At 36.2% G+C, this 19,113-nt stretch overlaps 1 protein-coding gene across 4 annotated transcripts in view; it reads right to left on the bottom strand.

Moving 5' to 3' along the window:
* sif (still life) overlaps window positions 1–19,113 on the bottom strand; it is a 727,300-nt gene that overhangs the window by 364,760 nt on the left and 343,427 nt on the right. For all 4 annotated transcript variants that reach the window (XM_069812852.1, XM_069812854.1, XM_069812855.1 and 1 more), the window contains one exon: window positions 15,655–15,891. In XM_069812852.1, coding sequence (XP_069668953.1) covers window positions 15,655–15,891 — 237 coding nt within the window. The remainder of the gene's footprint in view (window positions 1–15,654; window positions 15,892–19,113) is intronic.

Below are 19,113 nucleotides of genomic sequence, written 5' to 3'. Positions count from 1 at the left end.
TTTAGTCAACTGTCCGAAGAGAGGTCTGAACCTCACAAGTGATACCAACAAGGCACCACTTATGAGGAAACTAGGCCAGGAGATAATGGAGTAAGGTGCCAGTTCCTTTGCATACATCGCCGACTAGTTACATAATACACTAGTTAGGCTAGATTGCTATCATGCATGCTTAAATCAAGCAGTTCATACATTATAATTTCTCTTATTTGTACTAATATTGTAATTTGAACCAGTCTGTTGCACTGATATCCCCCTCTTGTAATGCAATAATGATATACACATTACACACTTAAATATTATAATCTATCAGCTGTAAAACTGATATAAATTCTGATGTCGCGATAAGACCAAATGGTTAGGTCGAAGGTAAATAAAATCCATAAAAGAAAATCAAGCAGACTAACCTATCTGTTTGAAATTTTCAGGACATTAACGTTAGGAGAGTAGAATTATGTTATATTCACTTTCGCTTTGATTTTTTATGCATTGGTACAATATAGTAAGTTGTCTTCTTTAATTCAAATAATATCCCCAAATTTCGGAAAAAGAAAAGAAAAATGCCCGTACTTTTGTATCCCTAATTTTATTATATCGCACGCAATACACATAATAGAAGATTATACTTTATTACGTACGTCTCCTTCACTGTGACGGTAACAATGTTTATGCTATTCACATAATTTATATTTATTCACTTTTATTATAACGGGTTAAAAATAAATTAAATATGAATATTACTCGTACATTGGATATTCATTTTATTTACAATTTTTAATTGAAAGAGTACAAGAATTTTAGAGGTACTGAATTGACATATTGCTACAGAATGTCCACTCATGTGACATTTTTGGCTACAATTTCAAAGGAAAAGGATAGATTTTCAGATATGCTCAATCTATTTGCAGTTTGCATCTCTATTATATGGATCCACACATGCCACCAGATAATGCACATTAACACAAGACACAAATTATTGTACGATCTTGCCTATCAGAGAAAAGTGGAATCGAGAACGCTTTCCAATAAATTCAAGAAAACAGCTGATTAAATAATACACAACACTTCGCATGGGTATAAATGATGTATTTATTTGTGAAACTAGTAGATGCATTCCTTCTTTATTCGCGTTGATTTGATTATAGCATTAATTCTCTGTAAACAACTGACATCGTGATCTGTCGCTGACATGTTGAAAATCTGACGCGCCATCAGTAATCTTGGCTCTGATTGGCTAGTTGTTCAGTGTAGCCAACACATGAGAAGCCATGAGCATCTAGTGCCAACATTAGTTTAAACAGTGGGCTGTCAGATATTTATGGAGAAAATGGAAGCATGTTTAAACTGAATAGTAAAGTTGAACGGGTTTAATTTATCCCAAGTTTAGCTAACTTTGGAGAAAACGGCCCTAAACGATGCAATATAACTGCCGCCATTTGTTATGTTGAGTTTCAGCTATTGTGAAATGTACCTGCTAGAACGGTTTAAGTACATGTTACTATTAGAGCACCAGCTGTATCTATGGTGTGGTAGCTCCTTTATTTGTCTGTGTCTTGCGCATGCGCAGTGTTCCATCATTGGACTTTGAAAAATTTCTTGCGGGACACTAACAACAGTTTCTCCATATTTTCTAACATATCAACATGTTTCATCAAGCCATAAAATAAATTTAGAATATATAAATTAATTATTATTTAACAAGCTTTTTTAGACCAAATGCTTCTCTCACTGTTATATCATCCCATTCATTTGAGTCATCTCCCTCTTCAATCCTTTCGAAGCATTTCAATAGCTCCACTTTATTTTCCTTAACGGAGAATACAACTCGGGACTGAAAGTTTCATCGTGTTGTTGAAGCGGTATGTACCAACGAGTTAGAAAGAGAAAGATATAGAGTGGTCATTGCGCCGCCATGTTTGAAAAAAATTGAACGACCGTCCGCCATGAACTTATGCTTCCAAAACAAAGTAGGCGTGGCGATAAGTGACATTAGAATCGTCTGCTGTCAAAATTTCGTTTGCATAAATCAGTTAAACTGAAGTGGAAAAACCTTGTATTTCGTCAAATACGTCCTAGGAACTTAATCTAAACTTATGTACGCTAAATTTAAAACACTTGAGCTATTCCTAGAAGGAATGCTTAAAAGAATAACCTAAGCAAAATTGTCATGTAGTATGACAAGAAGTCCTAGCAAATATACTGAAGAAAATGTTAATATTCCCAGGTTCTTTTAAATGCGACCTGCAAGATTGCCTACAAAATGAACGAGTATGATACGGATGATTTTATTAAATTGTTTTCCCAGTCTCTACACATTGCAAAACTATTTATTATACCATAAGATATAGAATGAAAGTAGGCCCTAACTGTAGTAAACAACCTTTACCTCCAAGCTTGTAACGTGGGTAAAACATGACCAAACACGCTTTCAGTTTTTTTTGTTACAGTAGAGTATAATTATCGAAATGTGAATGTGAGGCCAACAGCCGGCTGGTCTGTCTGAGCCTTTCAAGGGCTGTGGCACCACAGATTATTATTAGTGTATAATTAAGCACCCACGTCAATAATGGGGTAAGTAGTTACGAAATATATTCATACTTACCCCATTATTGCACGTGGGTGCTCAATTATATTCTTTCATGTCCTTCCAGTCAAAATACTAACGACAATACGACCTACCCCAGAGTTTTGCGTTATTTTGGATGCGAGTGTCGAAATACAATTTTAATATTTGATTGCTATTACTGGGTTTGAAACGGAATTGTAGTGGTTTTATCCGTATTTAGTTTAACTTTATTACTAGTGAACCATTTATTTGATTAATCGTTTGTCTTCGAAATAGGCCTACTTTTTATAAGATACAGCTCATTGTCTTCTATAAGCAGTAAGGACAGAAGGAGCAGAAATAAAGAATGCCGGTGTCAAAATACAATTTTAATATTGTATTGGTATTTGTTTTTCATTGGGTCTGAAACAGAATTGTAGTGGTTTTGTCCGTATTTAGTTTAAGTACATTACCAGTGAACTATTTATTTTGTTTATGCCGGGAGTTGTTACACATTAATGCATGAAAAAAATGCTGCTAATTAACAAAACTATGGATTTAACTTCACAAAATTTACATGGAATATGATATATCATTTGTCTTTTTCCTTTTCACATTGCAGTTATATGCAGCACACACAACAGGCATGTTTTTTCTTTGTTTGTTTGTTTTTTTTTTTTTGTAGTTCTTACCTCCGTTATACAACATTGTAAGCAGACGAATTTTTACAAAGGTGGGCGCTTAGTTCAGATCTGCCGTGTTTCGCGGTGGCACCGCAAAGAGCGCTGTACAGGACAACATGGCCACTCTATATCCTTCTCTTTCTATCTCGTTGGTATGTACTATAGTATGCGCTTCCGTGCGCCAGGCAGGACGGGCCCCAAGCGAATCATATACTCGTAACGGTAACTTCGTAATACTTCGTGAATCTCCGTCGGTAGCGAACGCGACATTGCACTCCGCGCACCATGGCAGTTGAGCGATAAAGTGATTCAAGTTGTGGAGCTCTCTGACGCTGGCCCAGGCTCACCATATTTAGTGTCATACAATCTTTGACGTTATACTGACCAGGGGCGGCTTTAGAGGTAATGCCGTTGTGCCATGGCACTACCAGAATACAGAAGGAAAAGGAGAATTCATATTTTCCGCTCAAAACCTGAGAGAAACAAGTTACGCTTACACAAACTCTACCGTCAATATGATCTTTGCAGCGAAACACGTTGTAACCAGTGTTTGGAGGATGGATCTGTGTCAGGCACTACATCCCATAAGAAATATAATGGAATGCGCGCGCAATCTTCATGTTCGCTCGTCCTTTTCAGCATCTAAAAGCATGATCTGAAATGTGCCAGGCACAAATTGCCGCTGGCTTTTGCAATGCTTGTAAAACTGTATACATCCCCATTTACTATGCCGATCCCTTACTACCTCGCGCTTTGTCTGTCCTTCGCTTTGTCGGAACAAGTTTCTTAGCGAAGACTGCAACAATAAGATAATAAAATCTCTCCCGGTTTCTTGAAAACTTGGCTTGAGAAAGTTTTCACTTATTTCTACCAAAGTACCAAGTGTAGTGTGAACGTGTTAAGTCGTGAGGTTGTCATCGTAATAGTGGTCGTGTTATCGTGTTGTGTACTGTTAAAAAATGAATTCGGTTGGCGCTTTATTGGAATCTCAGTTTTCAACATTAACATATGAAAACAAACTTCTTGTTAAAGAATTAGGCAGACCAACACCGCACTTAAATATTCATCAAAAGCAGCAAAGTGCTAAAGTTAACAGATCTCGCAAATTCAACCCAGATATTTATTTAAAAAACAACTGGTTGTGTGGATGTGATGTGAAAAATGCGTTCTTCTTTTTCTCGTGTGTTCTGTTCGGAGGTGAACTTAGCTGGTCAAAAGTGGCTGTGACAGATTTAGTACACTTATGGGGTAAAATAAAAACACATCATAAGTCAAAGGTTAATATGAATAACGTCTACAGTTGGTCTATGCTGGGTAAAGCGAACACTGAAAATCAGTTAAATTCACACTACAGACTCGCGATTGCAAAACACAATGAGCAAGTTGATAAAAACAGATATGTGTTAAATTTAATAATAAATTGTATACGATTTTGTGGGGCACTAGATTTAGCACTAAGAGAGCACGATGAATCTGAGGAGTTTTGTTTGCAAAATAGACAACTTCAACAAAAAAATGATGGATTTATTTTCAAGTCAGAAGAATAGGCGAATGGGTTTTATCTATCGCGCATATTAACCTGGTCAACAAAAGTGCTCAAGTGCTCCAGTTGTATAAATTTGGTGAGTGATTATTATTATTATTATTATTATTATTATTATTATTATTATTATTATTATTATTATTATTATTAGAGACGAGAATTTTATGCACTATAAAATCCCAAAATATGCATGCATTCATGCACTATCAAACTATGAAATATGCATGATCAAGCGAAAAATACTTTAAAATATGCACTTTTATTTTTGTTTCAAAATGTCTTATTTCACTTCACTTTTTTGGCACAGTTAAAAACCTAATAACATTTTTAAATTGGTTTCTGTGAGGTTCCTGCACTTGTCTCTATATTGCAAGAAGTTACGGGTTTAAACTTGAATGAACATATTTGTGACAGTGTCAGGTCAAATTCTTCATTCAAGTTTTCGCCACAAATAACCTTCTCCACTGAACAAGAGAATCCGCAGTCCGGGTTAGCATTTAGGACCCTGTCCAATTTGTTTTTCGCCGCTACATCCACTTTCCCACGGGCATAGCTGAGTGATCTATGAAATTCTTTGAAGATTATTTCTTTTGTTGCATTCTTGCAATATGTGAAACAGATGCGACATGCTGGTCGACTTGAAAATTTTTAGTACATTTCATCTGAAATTATAATAGACCTTACGGTTACCTAGATACGATTTAAAAACGGACATCGTAATTTAATAATTATTTTGAACAAGTTTTGTAATTATTTTACAAAGAACAATTGTCATATAAAATATTCGGAAACAGATCTCGCAAATACGACATCCTCATCTGACCTAATAAAATATTTTCCTTTACAGTAATCCACTGTGCAAAGAATACACTTTTGGAATCTTTAAATTGGAAACATATTAGAACCACATTAACACGCGCAAACAGAATAAACAAGCACATTAACAACTTACGACATTCACAAACTGCAAACACAGTTTAACGGTGATTCCAATTTTAGAAGAATCTAAATTGCTACTAGTACTAGAAAAGGAAGAGAATTTACAACCTCCCTGAAAGAGGATGCTTTTGACCTAAATTATTTGTCGGCAATTTCCTTGAAACCTCTACATTTCCTCTCTACTTACTATTCTCAAAATATCCAACGTAATAAATTTATGACACGCAGTGTATAGAGGGTCGTCGGTAGAGTGTTGTAAAAGTGGACTTCAGTCTAGGGAAAGGTCCTCTAACACCTTATTGAGAAAATCTTAACATTTTATTTAATTTTTCTGTTATTTAATTTTTTTTTTTTTTTTTTTTTTCAATCCTGATTTCTGAAGCTAAAATAATATGGGCTATAAAATCGAGAAACTAAGGTGTCCACACAAAACCATTAAAACATGCATTTAAACTGAATGTAATGTATATTATATGCATTATTAAGCTAAAAATTACCTAAATATGCATTATGCATGTTTTTATCCCTAAAAAGTCGAAAACATGCAAATATGCAAGGGAAAAGTACACATATTTGGAACCGGCAAGTAATGAAATGGATAAGTACTAAGTATGAGCTATGTCCTATGTTCCTATAAAAACATGCATTTGCATGGAATTCTCGTCTCTAATTATTATTATTATTATTATTATTATTATTATTATTATTATTGCTTATAGTAGGAAAAAGAGTTACCCTCCCCCTTAGGGTATCCTGGATATACCACTGATTTTGGCACTATACATTAAATATGTATGAGCCGCCACTGATACTGACACACATTTTAAATGCGAAAAGAAAATTTATGGGAGCCCCGGTGGCTCTTAAGGACCGGCCGCTCCTTGTAGATATCGTCTCTGATTGAAGTTCTGACCGATATGTACAGTACATATCAGTATTATCAGAAAGTACATCTCACTTGACGATAGCATACTCGTGTCAGAGGAAGAACAATTGTTTGTATACATCTGAAGTCTGATTAGTGTAATATGTAGCTAATCGGCGATGAGAAACTGGCCATCCTACCCCATTATATCCTGGCCTAGTTGCCTCATAAGTGATGCCTTGTTGGTATCACTTGTGAGGTTCAGACCTCTCTTCGGATAGTTGACTAAAACAACAGTAGTGGAGAAGGTGGAAATATGGGCTACCATTTTGTTTTCCTGATAATAATGGAAAATGTTGTGACATAATGCTTGGAAATCTTTACTGACATACAGAGTAATTATTCATATGCAGTTTTTGCAGTCTTAAAGGTCAATAGTTGCAATAGATATTTGAATATAATTACTTTTTGAATGAAAGACGAACTGGTCCTCTATAGATAGTAGGGTCTAAATATGGGCTACCATAAAAATTTGAAAATAAAATTGGAAAAAACAAAGAAACATAAGTAGGAAACCTGTGTCACATCAATGGAAATATTCTGTAACAACACAAGTCACGATAGTGAAAATACGGGATGTGTTAATGTACTGGTAATATGGGCTACCTATCCCATATTTGACACAGCGGTAACCCATATTAGCAGCATCGACTCATGAATGTTTCTAAGATTATGTATGACAATTGTTGTCCTAAATAAATATTACTCTTATGCCATGTGATAGCGCTATACTTAATCAGTGCAACACATCAAGCGTGATTTCTGAACACGAAATACATTTCTTTCAATAAAATTGAAACTACACCCCTGCAAAAACTTTGAAATTGATGAAAAACACAAAGGACACACCACATCCACACCACAAAAGCAACTAGATTGTCTCTTTGTGCACGCAGACTGATGGACGAGATGTACTTTTACAGCTTTTTCGCTAGTTAACAACATCATATCAAAGTCTAGTATACACAGTCGCGAAGCTCAATACGTAGTAAATATGCAAACACTAGATAGTTGCTCACCACTAGGATCGCTAATATTGCCTCATTACAGGCAATGCAAAATAGGACCGTCACAGTCTATTCTTTCTAGCACCCTCAAAACTCAAGCCTCGTGATTGTATATAGTAGACTGTGATCATATATAGTAAAAAACGAGGTAGCGTATATTACCACTCCTAGCCCATATTTCCACCTTCTCCTCTACATAACTTCAAAAATATGTTGAACATAGCAGCAACATCGGTGTTGTGATGGTGGTGGTGGTGGTGGTGGTGGTGGTTTTTGCTTTAATTTTTTCAAATAGTTTGCATCATTATCTCAATTTTTACTGAATTTTTTTGCTAATGCCTTGCATATTAGCGTGTAGTCACTTGCAACTCTGCCAACTTTTTTGAAGATTATGATGAAGAATCCTATTCTGAGGTTGGGGCATCTTGTCCTAACCAGAATTCTACTCCGGGCCCTTAGTTTCGAAGGCAGATTTGCTGATCACTAGTCCAAAGCATTGAAATTTTTATTGGGTATCAAATTTTTCATTTTATTTGTTGTTTAAATTACGCATTTTACAAACACAGCATGTTCGTCACAAAATAGCAACATCGTCCACATCTACTAGAACAAGAGAGGTGATTTACTTTTGTCTGTCTCTAATTAACCCCAATAGTTCTTTTGAATTTTTCTGATTCCTTTCCACCCAAGCTTCCTACTTACTTACTTACTTACTGGCTTTTAAGGAACCCGAAGGTTCATTGCCGCCCTCACATAAGCCCGCCATTGGTCCGTATCCTGAGAAAGATTAATCCAGTCTCTATCATCATCTCCCACCTCCCTCAAATCTATTTTAATATTATCTTCATATCTACGTCTCGGGCTCCCCAAAGGTCTTTTTCCCTCCGGCCTCCCAACTAACACTCTATATGCATTTCTGGATTCGCCCATATATAACCGACTCTAGATCTAGATATACGAAATTAATATCCCATAGGAAAGAATGTACTATTGACTAGATATTTTGTATTCGACAGATAATGGAGAAAAAATGGGAGTATAAGGGTACAGCGCATCAGTTATTCATACATTTCAAAAAGGCATATGACTCGGTTAAGAGAGAAGTTTTATATGATATTCTTATTGAATTTCGTATTCCCAAGAAACTAGTTCGATTAATTAAAATGTGTCTCAATGAAATGTACAGCAGAGTTCGTATAGATCAATTTCTGTCAGATGCGTTTCCAATTCACTGTTGGTTAAAGCAAGGAGATGCACTATCACCTTTACTTTTTAACTTTGCTCTAGAGTATGCCATTAGAAAAGTTAAGGATAACAGAGAGGGTTTGGAATTGAACGGGTTACATCAGTTACTTATCTATGCGGGTGACGTGAATAGGTTAGGAGAAAATCCACAAACGATTAGGGAAAACACGGAAATTTTACTTGAAGTAAGTAAAGCGATAGGTTTGGATGTAAATCCCGAAAAGACAAAGTATATGATTATGTCTCGTGACCAGAATATTGCACGAAATGGAAATATAAAAATTGGAGATTTATCCTTCCAAGAGGTGGAAAAGTTCAAATATCTTGGAGCTACAGTGACAAATATAAATGACACTCGGGAGGAAATTAAACACAGAATAAATATGGGAAATTCCTGTTATTATTCGGTTGAGAAGCTTTTGTCATCCAGTCTGCTGTCAAAAAATCTGAAAGTTAAAATTTATAAAACAGTTATATTACCGGTTGTTCTTTATATTTGTGAAACTTGGACTCTCACTTTGAGAGAGGAACAGAGATTAAGGGTCTTTGAGAATAAGGTGCTTGGGAAAATATTTGGGGCTAAGAGGGATGAAGTTACAGGAGAATGGAGGAAGTTACACAACGCAGAACTTCACGCATTTTATTCTTCACCTGACATAATTAAGAACATTAAATCCAGACGTCTGATATGGGCAGGGCATGTAGCACGTATGGGCGAATCCAGAAATGCATATAGAGTGTTAGTTGGGAGGTCGGAGGGAAAAAGACCTTTAGGGAGGCCGAGACGTAGATGGGAAGATAATATTAAAATGGATTTTAGGGAGGTGGGATATGATGGTAGAGACTGGATTAATCTTGCTCAGGATAGGGACCGATGGCGGGCTTATGTGAGGGCGGTAATGAACCTCCGGGTTCCTTAAAAGCAAGTAAGTAAGTAATAATAGTAGTAGTAATAATAATAATAATAATAATAATAATAATAATAATAATAATAATAATAATCTGGACAATAATAATATTCTTAAAAGATTACTAGATGCCACGCTAAGTGGTAAAAGAAGAGCAAGAAGACCTAAACTACGATGGTTGGATGATGTTCAGGATGATCTAGTTAAAGCAGGAATTAAGAGATGGAGACGGAGAGCCCTAGAGAGGGAAGATTGGGCGGCAATTCTTAAGGAGGTCAAGGCTAAACTAAAAGGGCTGTATGACCACAGATGATGATGATGATGATGATGATAATAATAATCTCATTACAAAAAAATTACGCGTGTTGTGTGCAAGGATAGGTTCTTACTATTAAGTTATGCCTAAAGTGCATATTTATATACAAAATGCATTCGTGTTCACATACTTTTTTTAATGACTAATTTTTCTGCTACGAGGGGGGGGGGGTACTAATAATTCATCATCATCATTTACCTCAAAATCTTTCTCTGGCAGTGACGTGTCGTAACTGTAAAATTTTTCCGCCATTTCGTTGCTATTAGCGAACCATAGGAGGTGATCTACATAGAAACAAATGAATATTAATGGAGCAATGGTAGAATGCTAATAGGGGAAGCGGATGTACCTGCTGAAACCTACCACTGAATATCAGCTTTGTCCATCACCAGAATTCGAATACGGTTTATCAGCGTGTAAAGTATACACTAGCCGTTCCGATAAAAGTGCGATGAACTTAAAACATATATTTCTTGAAAATAACGCTTTATATATATATATATATATATACACACACACATGTATATAGTACACATCTTAACACAGAGTTAAAAGATAGGCTAAATTTAAACATATATTTACAAAGCGGCATTTTGTTTTACAGTAATGGTTGCTGCGAAATATAATCATTATGGTCCCAGGTCTGATACTTGATGCTTACTAAAATTTTGTAGGCTACCTCAAAGATATTGTATGATGTCCATTTTAGGATACCGGTATAGATAAAAAAACAAATTTCAATCTTCTCTTGCTTTCGTAACTGCTGAAGTTACAAACTTCATTCATTCATAGTGTTCTGCCCAAGGGAGGTCTTTTATAAAGCAAACATTCTCCAATATTTTCTATTTTCCGCCTTCCTCTTCTTTTGCTCGGAATTTTTCTCCCGTTCACCATTTCTTCCAATGCACCCTTCAGTAGGCAGTTTCTCCTCAGCCATTTACCCAGCCAATTCCTTTTTCTCTTCCTGATCAGTTTCAGCGTCATTATTTCTTTACCCACTCCTTCCAACACAGCTTCATTTCTTATTCTGTTTCACCTTGAAAAATTTTAAGACGCATAAAAAAGTAAACAAAGTTACGTGGAATTTATGGTAGTAGGCTATATACTTAATATATGATCATTTCCTTTTGAGAAAATGCATTGAATCCGAAATAAATCGTCCCCAGGACAGAGTAGGCCTATAGGTAGGCCTACCTTTAGATAGATCTCACCCTTAGAAATTCAGTAGTGCTATAATCTCAAAATTGAAAAAAAAAAAAAAAAAAAAAGACATCATACATTACCTGTGAGGTACAGATTTAGTAGTCTTATTCTTTTGTAGGTTTATAACGTGCGTATCGGTAACTTCTGTATTGTAGAAGGAAAACATTTTACCTATGTAAAATATTCAGTGACAAACGAAGAAAATTTACAGAGAAAAGTGTCAGAATTACATCGATTATAGACTACTTCAAATTCATATAAAAATGTAATTAAGATGGCACTACTAAGATTTGTTTTAAAATCATCCGTCCTCAAGTGAGGTTGACCACTGGGATCCGGAATTATCAAACATAAAGGTAAAGGGAAATGAAACGAGCAAAATAATTATTTGAATTTTATATTAAAACAAACATTTATGTGTTAACATATACAAATGGTAGTGTAGAATTTGAAGAGAAGCCTTCAGAATTTCCATCACAACCTTCTGAACCTCATAAAAGGGAATTTTAAAGGATTTAAGGATAATACAGTCACGTAAATTTTGGTAAACAACCTCTCGCTCCAAATAGTAAGCCTGTAACATCCCAGTTGTAAAGCGAAATGCCATATTTTTCACTGAGGTATGGAAGGCAAGGTAGATATTTAGCTCGCTTGTCATCATTTATCTTCAGTGCCTGATTCATGTCTCGCTCAAAGCAAATCGTAGTGTCTAAGACCATCGCTTTCTGGGTTTTTCTATTGATGGCAATTACGAGTATATCCACCCTTCTATGAGAATCATCTTCAGATACATAATGAATCTCCTCATGTACTTCCCATCCTCCGTTTCTTAGCAGGTTGGCAATTGCTGTACGGGCACGATGGTGTCTGTTACGCAGTAGCTCTCCCTTCTTACAGAACCCCAGTACGTGGCCAAGTGTTTCAGTCTCGGTGAGTACCAGAGGTCTGCATCGGACGTTGTCGCTCGAGCGCCAAGTAGTTCATAGCATAATCCGATAGGTAGCGCATGATGGGTAAAATTGTCGCGAGCGATAAGTACTCGAACGGTATAAGCCGAGCGTTAGACATTCGTTCTTGTTACAGTGATGAACTATGTAGTAACATCATAGATGTTTATCATTTCAAAACTTTGCAGTGCTTAACTAACCTCTCCATAGTACAACTACAAAACTTGCTTTAAAATATAATATAAATAGTGTAGGTAAATGTTACCCCCCCTCACAGGAGTTTTTGCCACATCTGATAGATGTTATTGGACGTAAATGTAATTATTATAAACGGAGAATACAATCACGATAATGCAAGAACTGTATCAAGTTTTCTAGTAGTAGTAGTAGTAGTAGTAGTAGTAGTAGTAGTAGTAGTAGTAGTAGTAGTAATAATAATAATAATAATAATAGTAATAATAATAATAATCTATAATAATTAGTGTATCAATCGTATCAATCTTTGCGTCTGTAACAGTTGTGCAGGATGATTATTCGTTTTATTACATTTTCTGTGACGTTATCTCTGTACTAATATTGTTATTAATCTACTCCTATATCAATAATATTTTGTAAAACGTTTCTACATTGTCGCAGTATATAGGCGGAACACTATGTATGGACCTATCATACAGTATTATATATGTTGTAAATCAAATATTGAATAATCATTAATTAGCAATAATAACTGTATATTGAAGTTTTTCATACTATTTTATTTATAAGTTCATGTTACTGTTTTGGTACGTTCCATTAGACGTTTGTCATAAACGCAGAAAATAAAGCCTTATTTTTACCGTGTGAGCAAAACATATGTAACTTATCTGTCGCCTTCCATACAAGATAAGACATGCCGGTGAGATGACCTTGTACTGTGCTTCTATTTATTATGAGCGTATCACGACCGATTTTATCTCACTCGAGCGTGCGACATTCGACCGAGTTCAAGCGAGCGATTTAACTCCAATGCAGCACTCTGGTGGGTACTGATTACACTGGTCAACAATGAAAATATTTCGGGCTCAAAAATAGCTAATTCTTATGTATTTCCACCTGCTGAATTCAAAAATCACCATAAAAATGACAGATTAGCTCTTGCTTTGGAGATAAAGTGACATTTCATTTTTCAGAGTCAACATTTTCAGTTTGGGGGAAATTTAGGGGAAATTTTGTTTTGGGAGTTGGCAAACCTGTCAAATATCAAAGAAAAAATGTTCTTCAGCTATTTGTAAGTTACAAACATAGATATTGTTGCTGTGACTGTGAATTTCATATTGTTTCTGCTGTAATTAATGCAGAATTTTTAGATTGGAAGTGTTTTTAAAGTGTAAAATTTGTAAAAATGCCACGAAAATTGTGTGTTTGAAGTAGAAAATGAAGACAGTGTGGAGCAAGAAGAATCCAACAAGCCTTCCACATCCCATGACCCTGATTTTGAGGAAAAAAAGATAAGCCGCACAGACTGAGTCAAGCGGAATTGAGTGATCTCATTAGAGACATTGACCTGTCAAAGGAGAAGGCAGAAATTCTAGGGTCTAGACTACAGCAATGGAATCTTCTCGAACGTGATGTCAGGATCTCACAGTACAGACAACGTCACAGGGATCTGCTCCCCCCCCCTTTTTTTTAGAAGAAAAACAATCTTGTTTGCTGCGACATTAATGTTTGAATTTGAACCATGATCCAACTGAATGAAGGCTATTCATAGACTCATCCAAGCTTAGTTTGAAAGCTGTAGTACTTCACAATGGAAACCGTCTTTCTTCTATTCCTGTTGGTCATGCAGTTCATATGAAGGAGACTTATGCAAATATGACAGCCCTCTTCGACTCAATCAAATATCATGAACACAAGTGGAAAATCTGTGGTGATCTAAAAGTCATTGCTGTACTCTTAGGAATGCAACTGGGATACACAATTTATTGCTGCTTTTTATGTATGTGGGACAGCAGGGATAGGAAATAACATTAACTTATATTCAAGCAGACTGGCCTGCAAGAAATCTTAACCATAGCGAGAAAAATGTTGTTGCCGAGCCTCTCGTGGACCCAAAAGATGTCCTTCTTCCACCCCTGCATATTAACCTGGGTTTGATAAAAAATTTTGTCACAGGTATGAACCAAGAAGGACGGGCCTTTAAGTATGTAAAAGAGAAATTTCCGAAATTAAGTGCTGCCAAAGTTAAGGAAGGTATTTCTGTCGGGCAACAAATTCGAGAACTTGTAAAGGATCCTGCATTTGACCAAGTTTTGGAGGGGAAAGGAAAGGAAGTTTGGGAAGCCTTCAAGGGAGTTATTCATGGATTTATAGGCAACAAAAGAGATGATAACTACACTCAGTTGGTGACAGTGCTCCTGCAAAAATACCATCAACTCGGATGCAACATGTCCCTTAAAATCCATTTTCTCCACTCCCACCTAGACTTTTTCCCTCCTAGTTGTGGAGCTTTCAGTGATGAACATGGAGGAAGGTTCCATCACAATATTTCTGTTATGGAACAAAGATATCAGGGCCGTTAGAATGAAACAATGCTTGCGGATTACTGCTGGTCTTTGCGTAGGGATACTCCGGAACTCACAAGAGGCAAGCTAAAAGACGACGATCTCATGAAGCCACACATGATTCTCTTCAGACCCAACCATCTGCCAGGCATTGTTCCATAAATTTAGAACTCATAGAATGTAACTGCTATTTAAAAAAATTTAAATGCACTTTCAATGTTGTTGGCATATGTAATTAAAAATAATGTATCGTTTTCTCTTAATCCGTTAAACTGAAATACTTCCACCTATTGTGTATCACAGAAACTGGGGCAAAGAAAAATTTTTCATTGTCATATTCGTTTTTCGAAACCCAAAATTAGTAAGAATTGACTCATGAAGTGCAGGAAACATTAAAGATTTTTTTTTTTTTTTGCCCAGTGTTATTAGAATCAAATTAATTGTAAATATTTAGAATGTACAGCCTTAGACACAAAAAATGACATCTCTTGTAGCGTGAATTTGTCTAAGTCCTCTTTGGGCAGCGCCTGGTTGACGCGATTAGGGAAAGAATGTTTATTTTGCACCTAATTTACTCCTTGAATATATCTTCCTTATAGATTATTCATAACATTTGACCTATAAACAGACAGAAAAAGCAACAAACGAACAAAACAAAGGAAACACAGAGTGGAGTCGTGCATAAGAAATTACTTCACGTGTAAAACTAAGCTCTCACGGAATCAAGCCAAGTCTTCCGAAGGGCGCCGGTCATATTTTTATCTAAGACTGTACATTTCAGTAAATGTTACGCCTATGTGATTGCATATAAATCCGGCCTCTATTTCTGCCTGTAATGTAAGGAAAGAGGACTCGCCTTTGTTCGAAAGAATCTGCGCGGTTGGACTTGTAGCCGCTGTCTCCCAAACTGCCCTCATGTCGTAATGAGGGGAGGGAGTCCCAGGGCGAGCGCTTGTGAGTGCCTTGTCCGGTCCCTGAACCCGAGACGAGGCCGGAGCCAGACCCCGAGCCGAACGTTGAGCTGCCGGACCTCCAGCCGTCGGAGTGCCGGAACCATTGAGCACGCGCCGACTCGCCGAGACACGAGGTACACCTGGAAGCAACAACATGGCGTCGTCAGAAATGATAGTGTAAATCGTGCGAACGTCCTTCTAGATCAGCAACCTTCCGACAGACTGCTGCCACTGAACTATGTGGCTTGCAACGTGTAGCGGGAGCAGCATGTCTTTTCTGCAGGAACAGAGGATGTTTATTATTGGGGATTATTTCGCAAAGCGCTCATATGCACATCTTGCCGAGAGAATTCCTCCTAAATATGCGGATGCTGTCGTTCAACCATTCACTTTATATCATTTATTACCGTAGAAGAGGGTAAATTCGATCAAAATTTTGCAATTTTTTTTATGATATTGAGGTTATGCAATGGAGCGAAGTTCCTCAGAAAATAGCATTTTGTCGTCAAATCCTTCACTTATGAAATCGTATTACAAGAAGTGAATTACAATCTATCAAAGACTGATTTTTTTTATTTGACTTGTGGTCGAAGTTACCTTTTTAAATAGGGTAAAGTCGATCACCATTGAATTTTTAGTTTAAGATCGATTTTAAAATATTGCGGAGTAAAGTCGATCATTGTTTATGTTTTAAAAAAACAAATTAAGTGTATTACATATACTTTATTTGTTATAAGGGGTGTAAAAAACAATATTAATCTACAATATATGCCTATAGCATTATATAGTGTATCTTTTGTTACTGTGATCATACAATTCGATACAATTAGGCCTATAGGTCTCCACTGTACAAACGTGACTATTATTGCCAACATGTAAAACATAAAAACACATTTTAATACTTCACATGCCAACAAACAAAGATTTAAAAATTCAAAATTTACCGGTACATTGAAATACCACACTTCAATTATAATCTAAAATGCTATTCAACATCGCTTAGGTTTATATCACATGTTATTTGAAATCTTCACCTCCTCATGTCACTTTAGAAACTACGTTGTTCCCATCGTCAAGTACAGAGGGATATACAATATATCTTCCTTTGGCAGTGCTTCTCTTACGCAAGGAATTCACCATAATTTCGTTTTCTTCTTTCCCCACTATCCCATCAATATAAGCTATACTATGACACTTTTCTGTTTATAAGTGTTAGTTGGAGGTATTTCGGTGAACAATTTATTCTTCCTGCTGGTCCTATCTGCTTCGAGTAGGTCGATGGCATGATCGACTTAATCCTACAAAAGTACAAGTTTTCTGAAAATAATAAGTTTCAATAGCCTACTAACATTTACGAACTGCAAAACTATTATTTCATGATACAATTTCAACGAAAGTACTTACGTGTACTTCCTGTCTCCTTTCACTGCTGACTATAATTTAGAGTTTGTAAGACTTTGTTATCGTTTAAGAGAAAAAGTTGAGAATAACAGTTTTCACTTCAATGGTAGTTACACAGTGTTCCCATTGTTGGCATGCGCAGGCTTTTTGATTTCCCTCTCGCTTATATTTGCAATGTCAGGCAATGAAGTCAGCATAATAAAATTGTAACAGGTAATTGTGAGGATCTATAATTTTCAATAAAAATCGCAAATGATCGAATTATACACCCACTGACTGACTTTACCCACTTCTACAGTATATTCCATAGACCTTACAGTATGTAGTTCTCAGATCTTAATATGCGGAGTAATTACAAATTTATACAAAAATATACGATACATAGCAAGCACTAACTCAATTTACAAGCATAAACAATTCATCGGTTCAGTAAAAGGTATTAGTATGTAGAAATTTCGTTACTTCTGTTTTGAACATTTTGTTCTAACCTTTCAAACCTTTAAAACAATTAGAAAGTGCATTGAAGACCGTAATACATGAATTATTGTGAATTCCTTTTTATAATATCTGACTAACAAAGCTATCTGTGCGGATGATGTGAATATGTTAGGAGAAAATCTGCAAACGATTAAGGAAAACATGGAAATTTTATTTGAAGAAATTAAAGAAATACGTTTGGAAGTAAATCCCGAAAAGACAAAGTATATGATTATGTCTCCTGATCAGAACATAGTACGAAATGGAAATATAAAAATTGGAAATTTAGCCTTTGAAAAGGTGGAAAAATTCAAATACCTGGGAGCAACAGCAACACTAGGCCTATAAATAACATTACATAGGAAATTAAACGCAGAATAAATAAGGAAAAAGTCTGAGAAGCTTTTGTCATCTAGTCTGCTGTCAAAAAATCTGAAAGTTAAAATTTATAAAACAGTTATATTACCGGCTGTTCTGTATGGTTGTGAAACTTGGACTCTCCTTTGAGAAAGGAACATAGACTAAGAGTGTTCGAGAATAAGGTGCTTATGAAAATATTTGGAACTAAGAGGGATGAAGTTACAGGAGAATGGAGAAAGTTACACAACGCAGAACTGCACGCATTATATTCTTCACCTGACATAATTAGGAACATTAAATCCAGACGTTTGAGATGGGCAGGGCACATAGGACATATGGGCGGATCCAGAAATGCAAATAGAGTGTTAGTTGGGAGACCGGAGGGAAAAAGATCTTTTTGGGGAGGGCGAGACGTAGATGGGAGGATAATATAAAAATGGATTTGAGGGAGGTGGGATATGATGGTAGGGACCGATGGCGGGCTTATGTGAGGGCGTCAATGAACCTTCGAGTTCCTTAAAAGCCATTTGTAAGTGAGTAAGTTAGTTGTAAGGAACTAACAAAGGGTACCTAGTTTGAGTTCTGATTTGCTTCTTGTATTAAAATTATAGACGTTTCGATTAGTAACTAATACATTTTTATAATGAAGATCATCACCATTGAAAGAAAACAATGTGCTCACATTTCTAAATTCTGGAAACATTTTTAAATGGTGTCCTTTCATGCAAATCTGTAATTATCCTTATAACTTCCGTTTGTGAAACAAAGCTTCAGTCCACACCTGTGGAGTAACGGTCAGCGCGTCTGGCCGCGAAACCAGGTGGCCCGGGTTCGAATCCCGGTCTGGGCAAGTTATCTGGTTGAGGTTTTTTCCGGGGTTTTCCCTCAACCCAATATGAGCAAATGCTGAGTAACTTTCGGTGCTGGACCCCGGCATTTCACCGGCATTATCACCTTCATCTCATTCTGACGCTAAATAACCTATGATGTTGATACAGCGTCGTAAAATAGCCCAATAAAAACAAAAAATAAAGCTTCAGACGAGTTTCTCCAAAATATTAATCCATATTTTAATATAGTATGATAGTGTGTAAAGTATGCAATTTTAAGCGTGTTTATATTGC

This window comes from Periplaneta americana, chromosome 16, assembly GCF_040183065.1.
Source record: "Periplaneta americana isolate PAMFEO1 chromosome 16, P.americana_PAMFEO1_priV1, whole genome shotgun sequence".
NCBI classification, from domain to species: Eukaryota; Metazoa; Arthropoda; class Insecta; order Blattodea; family Blattidae; genus Periplaneta; species Periplaneta americana.
This window is presented reverse-complemented; position numbering and strand designations above follow the sequence as displayed.